This window comes from Euleptes europaea, chromosome 5 (genome assembly GCF_029931775.1).
Source record: "Euleptes europaea isolate rEulEur1 chromosome 5, rEulEur1.hap1, whole genome shotgun sequence".
Lineage (NCBI taxonomy): Eukaryota > Metazoa > Chordata > Lepidosauria > Squamata > Sphaerodactylidae > Euleptes > Euleptes europaea.
This window is the reverse complement of record NC_079316.1, coordinates 45,901,600-45,923,729: the sequence shown is the minus strand read 5'-3', so window position 1 is coordinate 45,923,729 and position 22,130 is coordinate 45,901,600. Positions and strand designations below refer to the sequence as shown.

The following is a 22,130-nucleotide window of genomic DNA, read 5'->3' as shown; positions in this document are numbered from 1 at the left end:
AGGAAAACTTTACATTTCCCTATGATTTGCAAATTTCCCCCTACTTTACGGCATGAACTTGCACCCTCCTCCCAGAGTTCTCTGGGGAGACTTGACAGACAGGTTTAGGTCACACAGATTTTAAGCGATCACCTAAACAGTGAAGGAAATTTACTATAGGTCAGAATGACTTGTGATTCTAGGGAGATTTTTGCCTTTTCCTGTGAAGTGGCCTGGATTTTGTTTTTGTTTTGTTTTTAGTTTTTTTTTTAGCCTATTTTGCTTAGCAAATTGCATTCTGTCATAACTTGAAATTTTCTTTTGTAGGTAAGTAGAATGGTAAGGATATTTTTCTTCCTCTGTGTCTTGGCTCACTTGTTCGGATCCCTGAGAGCTGTTTGTTAGGCAGAGATCTTCGTGCTGAACAGCACCTGCTTTCTGCACTGATATGGATTATTTAGGTTGGCCTTTGGGGCATGAGGTTATGGCTAGATGGTCTTTTGTCCCTTCAAGCTGCGATTCTACTAAATTATAACACCCAACTATCCCCTCTCTTTGAAAGGCAACTTCCACATGGTTCCATTTTTAAAGTCTTTTCCTTCCTTAGCTTTACAGGTCCCCCTAGTTTACTAAAGGTTTATGGGCTGTTGGATTTAGCTGTAGTTGCTAGAGTCCTCTCAACCCTGTGAGGTCCCTGATTCTTTTTAATAGTCAGCCTGACAACCGTACTCCCAGCTCGCATTTCCATATTCCCCAAATGTTGCTGACTTTACCCATATAATTCTTGTCTCTGTTTTCACAGGGCTGTCCAGAATACAGCTCATGAGACCCATAAACTACCCTAGCACCAAAGGTGTGGCTCCTGGGCAGTTCAAGGGACCAAACAGGAATGCAATTAAAAGTAAAGGCACACAATGCCCTTCCCAAAAGGAAGGGGATGGACAAGAGGGAGAAATGCTGTGTGTGGGATGTAACAACTGACCTTTTGCCATTCACCCATTTCCTCTTCCAGTTAAATGCTGAAGCTAAAGTATGAGTGAAAGAAAAAGAGATGAAGCCATGGTATGATGTTCTAAAATGTGGGGGGATAATGGCAATGGGTTCTGACAACGGGACAATTGTATGAGTAGAAGAAACTAAAGGCAGGGATTATGAGAAAGCTGTGGAGAAGATTTATGGAGAAAGACAGCAGTAAAGTGAAAGGGGACTGTGTGTCTTGTAGCTCTCAATTAAGTGAAAATTACCTGAAGGCTGTCTGAATGCTAACACTAAGTATAAGATATGTCTTTATAACATCAGGCACAGAGATTATCTTAACCCCCTCCTAAAGTTCTCTGTCTCTAGCAACTCAATGTATTTAACTAAACACCACATTTCACATTATATTCCAGTTTTTGTAAATACCCTTTCTTCATCATTAACAAGTTGGATTCTACCATTTCTTTCCACCAGTGGCCACTTTCCTCTGCTAACTTTCACTAAATTCTGAGGCTTCCAAATACCGACCCTATCTCAATCCTGACATCATGTGGACAGAAGAAATCTGGTCTGTTTATATCTCATCAGCCTATCCTCAGCCAATCTGCGTTGATAGCACTATGTGGAGTGCTATGATGAGAATTCAAGCTGCAAGCTTATGCTGTTAGAAATCTCCTACGTACAGCCACACTCCGTTGAAAGTCAAATCCAATCTGCAGGAATCGTATCGTTTTAGACAAATAAAACAGAGGTGGCACAGTGCACATTTTACAATATTTCAAGAAGTATTATCATTGTTAGGGCGGAGGCAACCCCCCAAAAAACAGATACAGAGCTAGCAGAAAATGTCAGAAACAGAAAGCAGTTGTTAACAGTTTATTTATTTTTCAGATTTGTAGCCTGCCCTCCCCAGCAATCCGGCTCAGGGCGAGTAACATCATTTAAAATCATACCATGCAGTATGTCAGCCTGAAAGGATGGATATTTAGTGGGGTTCTGCAAGGGTCTCCTTCTGCATCTGTTCTCTATACAGTTACTATTTATTAGCAACTTGGATGCTGGAGTTCAAAGTGTATATATCAAATCCATAGGCAGCATCATCCTGCAAGAGCTTTACAGGTTAAGTCAAACACTGAGGAAACGGGGCTGATGTAGAGTTGCCAACCTCCAGGTAATAGCAGATCTCCTGCTATTACAGCTGCTCTCCAGCCAACAGAGATCAGTTCACCTGGAGAAAATGACTGCTTTGGCAATTGGACTCTATGGCACTGAAGTCCCTCTCCTCCCCAAACCCCACCCTCCTCAGGCTCGGCTCCAAAAACCTCCCACCGATGGCAAAGATGGACCTGGCAACCCTAGGTTGAAAGCAATTAATGGAGATTCAATATGAACAAAAACAGTGTGGCTCGTGTTGGAAATGGGGTTGCCAACTCAGTTTTGGGAAATTACTGGAGATATGCTGGTGAAGCCTGGAAAGGGCAATGTTTGGGGAGAGGGGACCTCAACAGGGTACGATGTCATAAAGTTCACCCTCCAAAGTATCCATTTTCTCCAGACCTCTGTCATCTGGAGATCAGTTGTAATTCTGGGAGATCTTCAGGCCCCACCTGGAGGATGGCAATCCTAGTTAGAAAGAGCAATCAAAGGCGTACATATATAACAGGGGACTGCTGAGGAGGCAGTCGTGCCACCAAGGAAGATTTCAGGGCAACACAGAATGACCATGAGGATGAGTCAAGCTTAGGTGAATAGAATAGTAACTGGTCAAGCTGTACTAACCTACCATAATAAGCCTCCAGATTACTCAGAGCAACTGCTTCCTAAACAGGAGGACTGAATTAAAACTTAAGTAGAGCTGCCACTTAAATTCTCAAAAAGATAACTGAGGCCAGAAATACTGCAGTTTGGACAAATCCAAATCCTCCTCTAGAACGTCTGGTGGCCATGTTGAAATTTGCCATGTTTTCAACAAATCCATCCTTCTGGAACCTGAACTTTTCAATTGTTGGCCTATGTAGATCAATGTGTACTACATATTACTGCATAATCTGCATTTGTGTGATGTTTTAACCAATGATTTCACACTCCTGTTTGTTCTCATGATTATCATTTAATTTATCTGCTGTCTGGTAAAGATAAGGCTGTAGTTTATTGCTTAACAGCTGCCTTGAAGTTACGTTGAATGTTCTAACCAAGTTACGTCTAAATGCTCATCTGCATACAGGCGCTCTTTTTGCAATGGAACTGGTTTTAACCTATGTGCTACAAACCAACTACATTTCTCTTAGGATCTTAACACTGTTGTGTGACTGTGACATCCTCAACTCTAATTTCACCAAATCGCATGATACCATTTTTTCCTGCCAAAATGATGCATGTTCATGTGAGAATGATCGATTTCAAAGCGTTACGACTATCAATCAAACTATGGAGGACTACACAGAGAAAATGTGTATGTTATGCAAAAGCATGAACAAACTTTTTTATTTTAAAAGAAAATGGCTTCTGTGAAAAGAGGGGAAGTGAATGTGGAACAGAACATGAAGAAAAAAAGGGAATTGTGCTTTCTGGATGCTAAGTAAAAAGTGGGGCCAGCAGCTTGGAACACCCACACATGATGAATTAAAACTGGCTCAGTAATTTAAAAAAAATATCAGGACAATATTTATAATAACTATTTTTTATTTACAGAGCACAAGCTTTTGTAGGTTATTACCTACTTGATGAGATGCTAATGGACCTGTAAGCTGTCAGCATAGTTGGTGAAATGTTTATGTACGAACTCTTCAAGGGACATTCCCTACTTAGGATTATGAATGGTAAAGTTAATGTATGTAGGGCTCTACATAGGGCTGCCCTCAAGAGTGATCTGGAGGCTCCAGCTGGTGCAAAATGCCAAAGCGAGGCTCCTTATGGGGAGGGGCTGTGTCTCAGTTTTTTAGAGCATCTGCTTTGCATGCAGAAGGTCCCAGGTTCAATCCGCGGTATCTCCAGTTAAAGGGACTAGGCGAGTATATGATATGGAAGACCTCTGCCTGAGACCCTGGAGAGCCACTGCTGGTCTGAGTAGACAATACTGACTTTGATGGACCAAGGGTTTGATTCAGTATAAGGCAGCTTCATGTGTTCATGTGACCATATAACACCAGTGCTGAAACAACTACACTGATTCCAGCTGGAGCACTGGATCAGGTTCAAGGTGCTGGTTTTGTCCTTTAAGGCTTTACATGGCCTGGGACCATCGTACCTGCAGGACCATCTCTCCTGGTATGCCCCCCAGAGAGCTTTGCGCTCTACAAATAACAATTTACTGGTGATCCCAAAGAATGTGCAACTGTCCTTGACAATTGCCAGGGCTTTCTCAGCCCTGCCCCCAGCCTGGAGGAATAGTCTCCCTAGTGACATCAGGGACCTCAAGGAGAGCCTGTAAAATGGAACTATTCTGCCAAGCCTATAACTGAGGGCAGTCGTGAGTAGTCCATCATTGCTAGCCTCCCCATCTCTCCCGCCTCCCACTCTTGCTATCTGTGGGGGTTGATCTGCTTCCAGTTCCATGGCAGCTATTGGGTTCTTGAATGCCATCTTGGTTTTATAGTTCTGATGTTGTATTTTAACTTTTGATGTTTTTATAGTTTTATGTGATTTTAGAAGTTCTAGAAGTAGGGTCGCCATGAGTCAGAAGTGACTTGACGGCACTTAACACACACACAGAGAGAAGTTGTTACCCACCCTGAGCCCAGCTTGACTGGGAATTGAGGGCGGCTAAAAATGTCAAAAAATAAAATAAAAATGTACAAAAGCAATATTATTCTCAGGTCTTATTGTGCTAGAAGAAACTGAAATCCCTGTTCAGGTCTTGATTAACATAAGTCAAATTTCTGAATTAATTCCTGCTCTGCTATTTCATGCACCATACATCACTTGAAATCAGCTGTTTGAGGATGGCTCCTCTCAGGTCTCTTATTTTATGGCATACAACTGGCATAAAGAATAAAAAACATTTAAAGCTGGCGGGTAAATATTTTAACTGGCGGGTGAATATTTTAACTTCCCATCCTGAGCTGAACACAACATTTAGGCGGTGTGACAACTCCAGGAATTTCAATGTAAGGACAAACCGACAAGGTTGCTGAGTTCCTTGAGGAAAGCGCATTCCTTGAACAAGCTGACCGGTCTATTGAGATCAAGGAATATAATTAAGAGGCAAACGTTTCAGCACCTCGCTTGGAAGAAAATGAATCCAAAGCGGTTCTGCTGAAACGACCTACCTCTGCTCGAGCCCTCGAGGGTTTTTCGACTGTTGTCCCCATTCCAAACGCCCCGCTTCCCTTCTCTCTCCCCTTTTCTTCATAATTACATTCAGAGAGGCACTTTGAGAGAGCTTCTCTGATCTGTTGCCATGGTTACTGCAGATGAAAGCATTTTGTTAAAATTGCTAGAAAAATGCTATCTTTTAACGAAAATTTCATTTCATTTTTTTGCTGTCAGCACAGTTAAAGTATTTGTCATGAGCTATCTAGCAGCAAAAGGTTTTGCTGTGTACACAGTAGAGAGGTGATGTAATGAACGTGGTGTCCTAAAGTAGCACAGCGCTTAAACTGTTGTTATGTATGTGTGAGCAGAAACTCTGAGAATTTTGCAGAAGGCTTTATTCTAACTGGTTTATTCTAAATTCAGATGCCTCCATGTCTTTGCACCCCATACTATCGACAGCACACACATTAGCATGTTGAGGCTCTGCCCAAATACAACCAAGCCCCCTGGGGTCTCAAGTCTCTTTCTCCAAGTCCCCAATTCTTTCTGCCCATCCTTACTATAATCTCTCCTTTTGTAGGTCCCACTGCTTCCCTCAGACCAGTACTTCATCAAGATATCTTTGGTCTTCACATCTAAAATATATGATATTCAGCGTCCATGGCTTTTCAGCCAGCTTCCTTGTCTCTATGCCTACCTGCCTCTTCTCTAGGCCCTTTTGACTCCACGACTGCTTAGCGAGTGGCAAGGAGGATGCTGGCTGAGCCGTGCCACTTCCTATTGCAACAGGACAGCCAATATCACAGAAGCTTGATTGTATGTATCTCTAGCCTCTATGTCCTGCTTTCAAAGATTCAATCTGAAGCTGGATTATTAAAAGTGATTCCATCAACTATAGCTCAGAGTGTTCTACCATCTCGTTGGAGGGGCTGATGGCAGACTTCTGAGGAATAGGCATTAGAGCTTTTTAACTTAAACTGGAATATAAATGTATTTTTGATCATTATTCGGTGGCTTAGTTTTTTAGCTACTATATGGAAGTCACGTCGTGTATATTTTCATGCTGCAGCCAGAAGAGAATAAGAATGCTCCTGTCAGGTGCTGCCAAGTAGAAAGTGTGAACCCTACATGTCAGGTACTGATTTCATCTTCCATATGGGTTGAGTCCAGAAGAATATTTCTTTGATAGAACAGGGGCAATTTTAGCAGATTCCTCCCTCCTGTGTCAAACCTCCAATTCCCCTCTCATGGTGTTCCTGGAGGTCCCATGTCCCTGAGACGCAGCATTTCAGGAGGCATTTTGGGCTGCCACAGGAAAAAGAGGCAGAGAAATCTCACTCTGTAATCACTGGAGCTGCTGTACATGGTACAGACCTGTGTTTTTGGGACTGCTAGTCAAAAGAGGGTATTACAGACTCTTCCAGCTGGGCATTCACACCACAACCCATAATCCTTAAATCAAGCCATCTGTTGTAAGAGGCTGGTATAAAGCTCCCAGAACCGCTGCCTGCTCTAAGCAACCTGTCACTAAGGGAGACCATGAGGTCCAGTGCCTGCTTGGTACACCCCCAGATTCTCTCTTTGGGATGTTGCCACCACCACACTACTGGCCATCAGCCTGGCTCTGACTTCAAACTCTGAACCTGTCATTCTTCCCCTCCCCAAGGCACTGGTCCATCATTGGGCCTGACTATTCTGAATGAAAAATATGGCAAAACACCCATAAACTTCAAAGAGATACAGGACTGGGGACCATGCTTGGCAATGAAGGATGGGGGAGAGGGAACTCACTCTGTTTTTTAAATCCTTCTCTTTTACATGGAACAAACACATATTAAAGCATCTCAAAGCAAACTTCAAAATCAGAATGACAAAAAGAGCATGGTAGTAGGAAATGATTTACAGTAGCATTTCTGACACTATCTGACTTATATACAGCTGCTGCAGTCATACTTGGAACCACAGCAAAGAAACAACAGGCATGATATTTTACCGGTGGGATTTTCCAGCAATTTACCCTTTCCCCCATTCTTTGTCCACTCTTGATATACTGGTATAATATTGTCCAGCTTGTATAAGCACTATGCTAACGTATAGCCAGGGGCAGAGGAGTCATCCCTCGATATCACTGAACTCCTCTTGACAAGAATGTATTTAGGATTTTTAAACCCAGGTGGAATCGTGGTGTTGATGCAAATTAGAGAACAGTCCTGTAATCTGCTTTCAATACCAAGACCTTAGAAGTATTTTTAAGGAAAGCATGGAATACAAATATTTTAAATAAACATTTACATCCCATGATGCACTTTTCCCTGTGTCATGAAACAGCCACAATCCAAAACACACAACAAAAACACACATTTCGGATAAGGGCTTTCAGATCAGAAGATGTAGCATACAATTCCCAGTGCTCTGTAAAAAAAAAACACACACACACCAAATTAATGCCAGGCTTTAAATCCTGGGACCTTGTTTGTCTTTCTGCTAAACATCTTTTTAAAAAGAGAGAGAGATGAAAGCCATAAAAATACAAGGCAGTGACTACAACAAATCATTTAGAAGAAGAAGAGTTGGTTTTTATATGCCGACTTCCTCTACCATTTAAGGAAGAATCAATATAGCTTACAATCACCTTCCCTTCCTCTCCCCACAACAGACACCCTGTGAGGTAGGTGAGGCTGAGAGACTGTGACTAGCCCAAGGTCACCCAGCTGGCTTTGTGTGTAGGAGTGGGGAAACAAATCTAGTTCGCTAGATTAACCTCTGCCACTTACGTAGAGGAGTGGGGAATCAAACCAGGTTCTTCAGATCAGACTCCACCGCTCCAAACCACCGCTCTTAACCACTACACCACACTGGCTCTGTTTAGTTCATGCTATTAATAAAGAGCCCCGTGGCGCAGAGTGTTAAGCTGCAGTACTGCAGTCAAAAGCTCTGCTCACGATCTGAGTTCGAACCCAACGGAAGTGGGTTTCAGGTAGCTGGCTCAAGGTTGACTCAGCCTTCCATCCTTCCGAGGTCGATAAAATGAGGACCTGGCTTGCTGGGGGTAAAGGGAAGATGACTGGGGAAGGCACTGGCAAACCACCCAGCAAACAAAGTCTGCCTTGGAAACGTCAGGATGTGACGTCGCCCCATGGGTCAGGAATGACCCGGTGCTTCCACAGGGGACCTTTACCTTTATTAACAGGATACAGTTGGACCACTTCATACATTAAATGTTCCTACATAGAACAATAACTGTATCAGACCTGGAATGATCCCCGATGTGGGTTTTTTCAGTGCTCCATGTAAAAAATAATATCATTAATTGGCTTTGCCTGTATCTTCTATAAAGTTTGTATCTCTGGTATTAAATTTTATGGTACACATGGCCCGGCCCAACCAAGTGACATTATGTCATATCCAGCCCTCGTAGCAAATGAGTTCAACACCCCTGCCCTAGAAGTTAAACCTCTGAGAGAGAAGTGGATGCAACTTGCGGTCTAGATGCATGTGCACAAACCACTAAGGTGAAGGCACAATCTGCCATTTCATGACTGCAGCTGCAAGGAGATATTTGGTACTCTTGCTATTGCACAGTAAATGAAGGCATGATACAATATTAACGCATGGTCTATGTTTCAACGTATCTCAATTTTGCATTCTGGTGAGAGGCACTTTAAAAGCCCCAATTGTCGTGAATGTGCCTGGCTGAACCATTCCTGCGGAGAAACAGTCTGATACTCTGAGAGACACTGTCCTTCAGTGTTACTCCTCTGAAGATGCCTGCCACAGCTGCTGGCGAAACGTCAGAAAAGAAAATATCAAGACCACAGCCACACAGCCCGGATAGCCTACAAGAATCGATAAACAGTCTGATAATTTAAGAGATTAATCCTTTTTCTCCCACTAGAGGTTTCCACATTTGGGGAACCATGCAAGACTGCTACATCAGAATGCTGGAAAACACAGGCATGGTCCTGCCACTGCCCTTTCTTCCACCCCTTTACTAACTGCACTCAGCAACCCCTTATTCTTTCACCCCTCCACTTTATTTAAAAAAGCACCCTTTCTTACAGCCCTCTACCAGTCTCTGGAGCAACCTCCTTGGAAGTGGCTCTCCTCATGGCGCCTTGGTGCCTCCCCACACTTACTTTCTTCACTGTCCCCCCCCCATTCCTCCTTGTAGCCCTTCCTAATCCTGATTTGATCAGTAGCTGATCCCCAGCCTTCCCATTTAGAGGAGGAGGAAGAGGAGAAGGAGGAGAAGATGGAGAAGAAGAATTGTTGGTTTTTATATGCTGACTTTCTCCACCAAGAAGAATCAAACAGGCTTACAATCACCTTTCCCTTCCCCTCCCCACAACAGGCACCCTGTGAAGTAGGTGGGGCTGAGAGAGCTGTGACTAGTCCAAGGTCACCCATCTGGCTTCATGTGTAGGAGTGGAGAAACAAATCCAGTTCACCAGATTAGCCTCCGCCGCTCATGTGGAGGAGTGGGGGAATCAAACCAGGTTCTCCAGATCAGAGTCCACCTCTCCAACCCACAGCTCTTAACCACTTCACCACGGGGGTTCCTCTCTATAGTTCGCTATGCTAGCATTGTTGGAGAACTGTGTCAGGTAGGGTTGCCAGGTCCCTCTCTGCTATCGGCGGGAGATTTTTGGGGCGGAGCCTGAGGAGGGCGGGGTTTAGGGAGGGGAGGGACTTAAATGCCATAGAGTTCAATGGCCAAAGCGGCCATTTTCTCCAGGTGAAGTGATCTTTATCGGCTGGAGATCAGTTGTAATAGCAGGAGATCTTCTGCTATTACCTGGAGGTTGGCAACCCTAGTGTCAGGGCAAAACCGGAATGGTAAGTTAAGGGCCAAACTTGGCAGAATCTAGCAGAACACAGCAGTCTGGTGAGACCAGAAGCAGGATCAATTAAGACAGGGAGAGAGGGAGAGAGAGAGAGAGAAAGAGAAAGAGAGAGAGAGAGAGAGAGAGAGAGAGAGAGAGAGAGAGAGAGAGAGAGAGATTGCCCCTATATTGTAAACCGTTGGAAAGCGGCTTTACTGGTCAGAACAGTAAGAAGATGACTGGGCAACTATATAGCTTAGGAAAACCGACAATATCCCAAGGCAGTGTACTCTTAAATGGCTTAGATTAGATCTATACAGTTAAATTTCCATCTGATTCTCTTTTCAGCAAATAAAAGTCAACACAAGTCAGGGTTTTTTTCCCATTTTTTTTTTTAATGGATGTGCACATGTTGAATTGTCCTGATGAATAGGTTTTATGCATCTGCGGTCAACTCCCCCTTTAAGAGATTTTTTCATGCTGTGTCAGTTATCTAGATAAGTGTTGAGTTATCCACATGACTAGCTCACTATGTGCAAATCCACTAAAGTCACATCAAATTCACGCAAAATGGTCCCTAATGAGATGCTACTACTGCCCTACTTTTCAGTAGCTGGCCTGTGAAATTCACGAAAGCTCAAAGAAAATTGTGCATATTGAGTCAGCTATGGAATTGCCATTCACATTTAGCTGCACATCTACCTTACCAGGGAATACCCTGAAAAAAGGCAAATACATGTTTTTATTACACCAGAGAACAGCAGCACCCACAGATACACAATACTAAATTTATTTACTCCTATGACATGTAACAACTTGGAAATTGAACAGCTGGCATCTCAAATTAGAACATTTTAAAATTAAGCTTTAACGAGAGGAAATAAAAATCAACAAATGGACTTTTTTTTATACAGTACTCTAGTGAGGCATACTGTAAATCAGAGATATAACAAGAGGCAATAAAAACAGATTTATTTACTACTGCACTTCCCGCTATCAGTGATCAGGCAGAATATGGAAATTAATCTCTATTCCAGACACACATTAGACATCTCACATAACCATAAGTGTATTGCTACCTACAGAAGCATCACTGCAGAAGGGAGTATGCTGATGTGGAATCTGTTGAGGCAAACTGTAATAAAGATCAGTCTCTTCTCTTGAGCTGCATAGAGACCCACAGTGCAAGCCTAAGGGCACTTTCCTGGGAGTAATCCCCATTGAGAGACACTTTCCTGGGAGTAATCCCCATTGAGCAGACCCAAGTAGGATTTTGAGGAGACTGGTTTAGGTCTGATCTCCCAGTAACCTCTCCACAGGAATAACACAATTTTGCAAAGATGTTATTCAGCAGAACTAAGCTAAATACTGCTCTAAAACTATCCCCTTTTTATTCCAAATTTATCTCCAAATGGTCATACTAGAAGTAAAAGACTGAGCACAGCTTCTTGGGTAATCACAGAATATAAGGACTATATAAACTGAGAGTCTTCTCCATCTTTAGCCCATAGAATCATACAGCTGAAAAGGTATGGAAGGCCGCTCAATCCTTTTCCAAGGCAGGATTATCCATATACAGCTACTACTCCCCACAATCAACCTGGGAGAGGATGCATTTCCTAGTTCTCAGTCTGTCTCATATCTTTGATAAGGTGCAGCTATGAGAATCTTAAAGGCACAGTCTCAAGAACCAAGAGCTCTAAACTATGGGTTCTACAATTATAATCATTGTCCCATCATTTTTATAGAGATGGCGATCATATCTCTGAGGTCACATGACAATGTGTTCTTAGGAACTCAGAGAACTAAACAAGAACAGGATGATCTCTCACAAGGGGGCCTGGCATTTTTGCATCCTTTGCTAGGGTTTAACTGTACTTACTGTAAATGCCATTTTTTATGTTGATCTGGAGACAAAGGATTAAGAATGCCTGGGAATTTCCATGACAACAATAAGTAACCATGTTGCAAGAGATTATGCCTTATCATATATGGACAGTAGATAGGGTTGTCAGCTCCTGGTTGTGAAATACCTGGAGATTTGGGGGGTGGAGCCTGAGGAGGGTGGGGTTTGGGGAGGGACCTCAGTGGGGTACAATACCATAGAGTCCATCTCCCATTTTCTCCAGAGGAACTCCCTCTGTCACCTGGAGATGAGTTGTAATAGCAGGAGATCTCCAGCCACTGAATGTCATCTACTAGCTTGCTTAACAAGAAGGTTAATAGCTCCATTGAAGTAATACCAAACACTATTTAGATCTTTCCCCGTACAGATTCCCAAAATGAGGATTTGAGGCATAAATGTTTTCAGCAGTAAATGTTGTTTACTCACTGGTGCATGCAATCTCTGGTGGATCCGAGTCAGCACGGTAATATCCATTGCGGCAAGTGCAGATGGGAGCAGCTTCTGATGTGGAACGGCTGTTGGGGGGGCACTGAGTGCAGATACCTGCACCTTGGTTTGCCTTGAACATCCCTGCCGGGCATGCTGGAATATCATGAGAGAAGGAAAGAAAACAGTCAGGTGTTTATTTTTCATCACAGTACACAGAGAAGATGAGAAAGAGCCATATTGGGTTACATTTTACCAAGATACGTACTTTTAAACCATAAATATAGCATTTAGAATCCTTGTATATGCAAAGTTTATCCAATTGTAGCAAACCAGAGGACAGAACACTTATCAGGAAGCTGTGGATTAGAGTCTGCCGCTCATGTGGAGGAGTGGGGAATCAAACCAGATTAGAGTCCACTGCTCCTAACCACCACTCTTAACCACTACACCACACTGGTCATTCTAGGTAAGTGCAAGTTGATGCACAGTGGTGCAAAATTCCTAACTTTAAATATATACTGATGAGATCCAGACAAAACCGACAGGGAGAGATCTTGGAACTGCAGTAGCCAGTTCACTAAAAATGCTGACTCAGCGTGCAGCAGTAGTGAAAAAAGCAAACTCCTTGCTAGGGATTTTAAAGAAAGGAACTGAAAATAAAGCTGCCAATATTGTAATGCTCTTGTGTAGCTCTATGGTGCAGCCCCATTTGGAATACTATGTAAAGTTCTGGTCACTGTACATCAAAAGAGATATTGCAGAGCTGGGAAAAGTCCAGTCAAGATGAGTACATGTTTGAATCACCTTTCCAATGAGGGAAAGTTAAAGAGAGTGGAGGTTTTCAGTGTAGAGAGAAAATGCCGGGGCAGGGGGCAGTACATGATGAGTGTTTATAAAAATTATGCATTCAGTAGAGAAAGTAAATACGGGTGATGTTTTATCTCTCTCCCATAGTAATAGAACTCAAGGGCTCCCATTATAGTTTAGGATCGCTAGTAGATTCAGGAGTCAGGACAGACAAAAGGAAGTACTTAATCACTCAATGACTAATTAAATTGTGAGATTCATTGCCAGAGGTTGCAGTGATGCCCATGTGGATAGACTGCTTTAGAAGTGGATTAAGCAGATGCATGGATCCATCAGCAGCTATTAGCCATAGTGGCTAAAGGGAGCCTCCACATTCAGAGGCAGTAAACATCTGCATACTAGCGCTAAGAGGCAAGATCAGGGGAAGGCCTTGGCCTGCGTGACCTCTTTGCTGACCCTATTAGGCAAGTGGCCTCTGTATGAAACAGGAAGGTCAGCTAGATGAACCACCGGTCTGATCCATCCCGGTGCGTCTTATGTTCTTATCCAGTAGCAGCAATACTTCTTGGCAATATTTGGTTTTCCAATGACCCATTTAAGTAATAATTTGCAAGAATTCTTTTGAAAGAAAATCTTTAAACATCTAATTAATTAATCCCATTCTGATTCATGCTAGACGCCCACTGACATGTAGGTATGGTAAACTTTTTCTATTTACTGCAGGTTGCCTAACTGTGCAAAGGTGAGCAGAGTTAAACCATTCAACTCCCTCTAACTTGAATGGACTTTGAAGAGTGTAATTCTGCTTCGGATTGCACTGGAAGACTAGTGCTGCTGCTTACCAAACTCAATGTTTGGGCCATCCTATGACATATAGTTACAGGATGGTGCTGGGCAGACCAGTAAACATATTTTGTGGGATGGTAAATGTTTTGGGTACTGATATACAAGGTTGATAAAGATGATCCATGGGAAGCTGTCTGAAGACAGCTGTGAAGTCGTACAAAGCATCACTAACTGCTGGTGTCTGCTTGGATTCATCTGCAACTCCCTTAGCCTACAAATGTAGAAAGCTGTGGAGCCAGGGTTCCATATCAATGTAAAATTGCTAATACCAGCCATAAACTTTCAGGGTAGGACGAGTACTAAACAGAAGCACACACAAATACACACATAATTACAAATGTCACATTACATCAGGCTTGTGCTATAATATTCAACCACCTCTGCCTGGCAATAACTTGAAATTATTGTCAGCGATCATGACTCTAGTCGCCTGCCGCAACAACCGGCAACCCTAGTCCATCCTTTTTAACACACAACTGTCTGCATCACAAAATGACACTGCTATTTTCAATCTAATTGGCACCTTTGACACACGAGCAACTTTGCAGGGAAAACTTATTCAAGCCACTGGGATTCTGTGCTCTGAAGAAGCTGGTTCTCGTTTTCAAACTCCGAGATGCTAATCCGCAATGATATGGAGTGGGCCGAGGCAGCCGGGATATTTGTCTTAATGAGATGGGTGAGCAGAAATGGGCTGTTGACATGAGTCCAGGGTGAAATCTTTGCATAATAGCTGGTTGTCTATGCAGCAGTATAAGGGTGGTGAAATTTAGCAGCCGAAATACATTTATAAAGCTAAAATAAAGTTAAGAAGCATTAGTTTGACATGGAATTGTCTCATCGAATCATAATGATGGATGACGCGCCATTAAGGACAGGAAAAAAAATCATACAGCTTACTCTCACTTACACAATTCTTCTCCCTTTCATTGGTTGTGGGTACCTGATTTGCATAATCACTGCATGGTAATGTGCTTTTGCATGTAGAATATTCCAAGCTGTGTGACAGCAACCAAAATGGCTTACGAGATTTTCCAATCCCTGTCATGACAGGTAGGTACCGAAACAGGAAGGGGAGGGGGATAAAAACAAGGGACAACAGAACATCTCAGAGAACTGCCACTTAGATTCAGCCTTCAGTAATTTACTTTGGTTGCTTTCAGAGCCATTTTCCTCATTTATTTGGAATGCCAGTACAACAATGACAGCGATACCTGGAAGGGTCTTTTGATTATCTCCCTATAAACTCCTCCCAGGGCTAATGCATTTTAAGACCATCACTCAGAGCTTATTCAACCAGAAGCTACCAATTAATTCATAAATAGGAAACCCTCTCCAGCAAGAGGTATAATAATGCTTTAATCCTTGCCAATGTGAGGATTCATTAATCAACCAGTTCTTTGTGGCTTGTGACTGTATATATATAACCGCCCACCCCCTCCACGTGAACCAACAAAGAACCACTGGCTCGAATATGGGTGTCAAAATGTGCAGCTCCTAGCTGAATTGGCTCTCTCCTCCCCCCACCCCATCTTACTTACTCTGTGAAAATACAGTTTGTGATTGCTGCAGAATAGATCTCAGGGTTGCATTCCTAATAGCATGCGTAATTCAGTAGGAGAAAAAATAGGAAAGACCCTGCTGAGCTATCCAGAAGGGCAGAAAAGAACACTGACTAAAGCATTATGTAGAGAGAAAGGGAACTGTATATTTGCTACAGTAAGAAATAGGAAATCCAGATTGGAAAGGAGACAGTGAGAAGGAAAAAGCCAGGCCTTATTAATGAAGCTCTACTGAAAGCGCAGCAGTTCTCCAAACCCTTACTTGTAACACCTAGGGATACCAACCTCCAGGTGGGACCTGGAGATCCCCCAGAATTACAGCTCATCTTCAGACTACATAGATCAGTTCCCCTGAAGAAAACAGATGCTTTGGAGGGTGGACTCTGTGGCATTGTACCCACCGAAGTCCTTGTCCTCTCCTGGCTCCATCCCTAAATCTCCAGGGCCGTTTATGCTTGGTAATTAGCAGCACGTTCCAGGCTGAAGTGCCCCGCATATTTTTTTTGAGTTCTTCATGCTGAACTGTCATTCCAGAAGTCACTGGGTAGCTGGCACATACCTGCTTCACATTTCTCAAGAGCCCCTTTAACGCAACCTTTTTTATTTGCTCCATCCCTGCCTGGAAGCATCCACTCAAGTAAACATGAAGAAACGCAGCCGTGGGTTAGCTATGCAAACGATGATTGCTAATGGCTATGCAAATTAAGGAATGAAGAAGCAGGCGAGTGGAATTTGTTTGATTTTCTCCTCTTGCATCGGGACCGTGAATAGGCATTTTAAAGGTCAGATTTAAAAAAGGAGCTTTGAGCGAGCATCAAAATCGAGCCTGCATAAATGGCCCAGAAGTTTCCTAATCTGGATCTATCAGCCCTACCCTTTCATCCCCTGCCGGTGGCCAGGGGGAACCTGGAAACCTAGAAACACCCCCAAGGTAATTAACAGCACAAAGTCTCCTTTAGTAATCGAGATGAACCTGATGACAATGTAGATAGACATTATACTTGATGGCTTCGGGTGTTCCTCAGCATATATAGGCTTCCCAAATTCTATTTGGGATGAGCTGCAGTAGATCACAGAAATTACTGGCAGATTCAACAGCTCCCAGATTGCAGTCAACCAAGAATACAGAACTGCTGTGTAGAGTGGAATGCACAACTCTGTACTAAGAATACTTCATGTACTTCATCCCAATAACTTACTGTTTCTTATACTTTTTCAACTCTACCACCACCGGCCACACTTAAACTTATTCAGGACGGGCTAACCCAAAGCAAGCACTCTGTTTAGTGGGTAAGTGAACTGAAATACCTAGATGCAACAATTTGTAAGCAGTGTCCTACTGTGAACCAGAATTTGTAGATACTGAAGTTCCAGTTGAGGGGTATTTTCCTGCTTTCCCTTCATACCTATCACTCTCTTGCCCAGCTCCACTTCCTTCCATGCAACGTGGCTTTAGAAGGAGCAAGGAAACATGACCAGGTTTGGCTGGCTCCAGTGCCAAGAGTGGGGTTAGCCCTGCATGATCCCATGGAAGAGGGTCTGGGGCATAGGAAAGGGAAGGGGTTGCTCCATGCAGGGAGAGAAGCAAGGGCTTGGGGGGGGGAGCAATGCAGGTTGAAACAAGGAGCACACTCCATATTAAACTGTTTTTAAAAAGACCAGATCTTTTTTTAAAAAAGAAAAGCACTTGAACACATGAAGCTGCCTTATACTGAATCAAACCCTTGGTCCATCAAAGTCAGTATCGTCCACTCAGACTGGCAGCAACTCTCCAGGGTCTCAGGCAGAGGTCTTTCACATCACCTACTTGCCTAGTCCCTTTAACTGGAGCTGCCAGGGATAGAATCTGGAACCTTCTGAATGCCAAGCAGATGCTCTACAAACTGAGCCACAGCCCCTCCCCTGATTGCAGTATCCCAAGCAGACTTAGGATATTGCAATTTTGAGCAAAGGAGTGCTAGAGGGAGAAGGTCACTCATCCCTTTCCCTGGCAACTCTTTTCCCATTAAAAATCACCCCTTCCCAAGCTGCTTCCACCCATCCTTGACTTTCTATAAGCATTTAAGAATAAAGTGTAGTTGGCCCCTCCAAAAAATACTGATCTAGACAGCATTTGGTGCAGGCTGAATTCCTGCTCATGTTCTACCCCGTTATTCTCACTGCTCTGCATCTGCTGTGAAGTTTGGGTTAGAAAAAGTGAAAGCTGAAGTTTCCAGGAAGGAGCAGTCCCCAGCTACTATTTTCTGTCAGTGGTGCTATGGATCGCTTCTGCAGTCTCAGCTCTCCAGCCCCAACAACCCACAGAGGTGCCCATCCTGCTATTTGAGAAGCCAGGTAATAACTCTTAAAACCGTTATGATGTAGGCAATGACCAAGAGATGGCTTGACTAATGCCACTCAATGTATTCGCTGTTGAGCTCTATAGGGGCTTAGAACTCAGCAGATGGGGCTCCACAACCCAACCAAGGGCCCCAACCCATGAGCTAAAAACCACCAGTCTAAGGGGAGATGCGATGCTGGGGCCCTTTAACATTGGATTCCCTGGGGAATTCATTCCCAGCCTGGCACTGGAACCTATCATTCCTACTATTATTAAAGAAGATGTCTTATTTGCAGACACACTGAGGACCAATGCAGCCTTAGGGAGACGGTGGCCCTCCCTACCTGCAGACAGAAGAGACTCTGGTGTTTTTCATGGATGAAAACACTGTGTTGTTAAATAAAGCCAGAAACTGGGAAGAATCGATTGGGATGCGCATGTGCGGTGAGAGGATTCTGAAACAACACAGCTGAGGGCTGTGTGGGTAAAACCCACACAAGGAGGGACGGCATGGCCAGTGAGGGAGGGTTGCAAACAACAGATTGAGGGCAAAGTGAGAATTTCTCTCAGCTTCCCTACACAGTATGGTGCAAAGTGAAAGGCTGAGAAGAATAACCATGAAGCAATCATTCCATTCAGTGGATCCCAGGAATCACAGGTCAGGGCAGTCTGACTGTCATTAGTTAATATGACCTGAAAATATTGTAGGTTTATAACAAGAAATTTTTAAAACATTAAGACTCTATACATTTCAGGATTATTATTTTTAAAAAGATAAGCATTATTTAACAAAGATAATTAAAGTCCAAAATACTAGGAAAAAGAGAAAATGAAAAAAATATTATTTACATGGGCAAATAAGTAATATTCCATCCTCAGAAGATGGATGCAAACGATACTGGGTTAGACTCAGCCTTTCCTTGAATGGATCAAATCTGCCTCCTTCTTCCCAACTATTCACTGTGTCCTCCCCAAACACCCTCCCTGGGGGTTGGAGGACCTTCAGGAACAGCCTGGGATGAAGTGGAAGAGGATGTAGAAAGAAGGGGAAACTAGCAGCTATCCTCCCCTTACTTGCAAGGAGATTTCTGACAACCCCTTCCCCCTCCATGCCACAACCCATGGTGTTCTTCAGACGTGGATTTTTTGAGGACATGAGGGCTTCACTGGGAAGGAGAAGGCAGATAAACTCTCCTCCAAGAATTTGCTCCATTTGTGGAGGGACTGGAGCCAACACATTATCATAGTCAAGATTTTAAAAAAATCAAAACTAGGATTCAGGAACCCATATATTGATTCAATTGTTTCAATAAACAGGAAAAGAAATGGAGGTCATGCACACTTAGGGTTGCCAGGTCCCTCTTCGCCACCGGCAGGACGTTTTTGGGGTGGAGCCTGAGGAGGGCAGGGTTTGGGAAGGGGAGGGACTTCAATGCCATAGAGTCCAATTGCCAAAGCGGCCATTTTCTCCAGGTGAACTGATCTCTATCAGCTGGAGATCAGTTGTAGTAGCAGGAGATCTCCAGTTAGTACCTGGAGGGTGGCAACCTTATGCACACTGCACATTTCGAGGTCAACGAAGCAAAGGATAAGAAAGGTTTACAGTCTGATGCTGGAAAGATGCACAGACAGATGACATTCACTATTTAAATATCATGAAGCATCAACTTGAATTTGACAGAATTCTGCATCATTTACTAAGCAAGCAAGCAGAGGCACTAGAGGAGCTTCACAGAGATTTTAAAAGGATGATGGATATTTTTTAACAGGAAAAAAAATCTGTCTCCAGTGGAAGAATTATTCACTTTTAAAAGTTTGAGGAAAGTTTTTAATGTTGAAAAGAAAGGCTTTTAGATATATATATTTTAATGGAACACACTAAGGAGGAAAAAAGCTGAAAAATGAAACTGTTAGAAAGTACAAATAATATATTTTCAACATAAAATATTCATTACAGTTTTGTTTTAAATGCATCATGTCTTGTGTGGAATAAATAAAACCCATTTTAATTAAAACATTATATTTAATGTATAAGAAAAATGGAGCAGGATTTAATAAAATAAAAAGACAGGCACAATTCCCCCCACAGGTTTCCATGGGTGTAAATTTAAGATCTATCCCTGTTTTATTTTAAGCCCCTTTGTGTGCACACACCCCCACAAGGAACCCATCTCCCACAGCCGCATCAATTCGTAAAGAAACATACTATAAGTGTCTCATAAACAGCGCAGTGATTGAGATAATGGAAAGTGCCTCTTATCCCCAGTCTGCTGCATTCAGGATATGAGGCATCTCCTCACAGCCAAGGGAGGAAATTAACAAGAGCAAGCTGGAGCAACCACTTTGATGCAATTTCCTTGGGAGATAGTGGGCCATCTAATCTTTATTGGAGTCCTTTAACCTATAATTCAAAACACACACGGGTCTCTTGTCCTTTCAGTTATTTCGAATAGTCAAAAAAAGGACACAGAATATCTATCATGAAATTCCCCTGTGATGGGCACAAGCACCATGGGGAATCCTCCAGCATGACAGATTAGGCTATAGCCACCAGCTTTTTAAAAAACATGGGCATTCTGGAAACTGCAAGGTATACAAAGGGAGTTCACTAGCTTCATACGTGCCTGGCGCATAAACCTATTTTCTCCTGGAAACAATTGCATTCAAAGTAATCCGCATGCAATGTCTCAGTGAGTCTTAAAACACCCCTGTTTGGTGAGTCAGTATGATTTTTTTCCACATATGGGGGAGTGAGAGAATAATGGCTTGATGGACAAGCCAAACTATGTGTTATGTGGGAGATCTGTCATTGTAAGTTTCCACAGGGAGGGGGCTGTGGCTCAGTGGTAGAGCATCTGTTTGGCATGCAGAAGGTCCCAGGTTCAATCCCTGGCATCTCCAGTTAAAGGGACTAGGCAAGAAGGTGATGTGAAAGACCTCCTCAGCCTGAGACCCTGAAGAGCCGCTGCCAGTCTGAGTAGACAATACTGACTTTGATGGACCAAGGGTCTGATTCAGTAGAAGGCAGCTTTATGTGTTCATGTGTTCATACTAACATCAAAAGCAGTAATAGGACCTCAAATTGATTCAGGGGCATAGTACTGGGGGAAGGGAGTTAAAATGTTCCTTTTGTGCCTTTCCCCTAATGCACCTGCTCTACCACTCTATTAACTACAGGGGGGAAACAGGTAAATGTATTGTACCTTTCTTCCTCAGCATGGCTAGTAACAAGTTGGGGAAACATCATAGATGAAGGATGGAAAACATCATAAGGGAAATCTAAGAATCACTGCCCCAGAACCAATTCACAGTAGGTACCCTGAGAATAGCTCTAATGGTGGCTGTGATAACCAGTCTGTTCTTCAGGAAGACTTATTTATGACCTGGGATCCACAACACAAGCATATCTGGTGGTAAAGATCCCCCACCAGCAGAAGTTTTCCAGCATTACAGAATATGCAGAGATCTCCCTCATAATGCATAGTTTGTACCTCCATGCATTTATAACTGGGGTGAGATCTGCAGCAGGATTTCCTACGGTCCCAGCTTTCCACCTGAGCCACAACACTATACCAGTCCTCACAAGTTTTTAAATAGAAGTCTAATTTCTCTTTCTCATTCTGGTTTAGGTTTGCAGCAGGCTAATTGAAACAGACGGTAGCAGCAGCTCTGATGGAGCTTGCAGGTGTTACAAAACATGTCCCTTACTGCTCTAACAAGAGGTAAATGGGCTAGATTTAGCAGTGCATGTATATATAGCAAGATAATAATCAGACTGAACTTGGCTAACGGATACATGCATTTCTTCTAGGTTTCTGCAAATGGTTTTACCCATAAGCCTTCATCTGAACACTATTTTGCCTCATGTGCACTTACTATACAGACCATAAAATCAGATTCAGGTGCCCATGTTAGGTCACTCTGGAACCAATACCATGATGAGAAACAGTTAATTTCTGTATCCAGCAATAAATAATAAACACTGCTGAAAGGAAGCCTTACAACTCTTCCCCCCACCACCACCACACGCACAACAGTCTTTTAAGGGATATGGAGTTGGTTAAGCACCAAATCTATGCACAAATTATACTTGCTTCTACTAAATCAGTGGAGGCATTATTACAGTAATCATAATAATTTCAAAATATAATGGTGTACCATCAGTGTTCCTGGCACTTTACAAAGTAATATAAGCAAAATGCAGGTCCCTGCCACACATGCACAGA

At 43.0% G+C, this 22,130-nt stretch overlaps 1 protein-coding gene across 1 annotated transcript in view; it reads right to left on the bottom strand.

Annotated features, from left to right (window-relative positions):
- Positions 1 to 22,130, bottom strand: part of EPHB1 (EPH receptor B1) — a 370,423-nt gene that overhangs the window by 71,619 nt on the left and 276,674 nt on the right. The window contains exon 4 of the mRNA XM_056850342.1: positions 12,367 to 12,522. Within this exon, the coding sequence (XP_056706320.1) occupies positions 12,367 to 12,522 (156 nt within the window). The remainder of the gene's footprint in view (positions 1 to 12,366; positions 12,523 to 22,130) is intronic.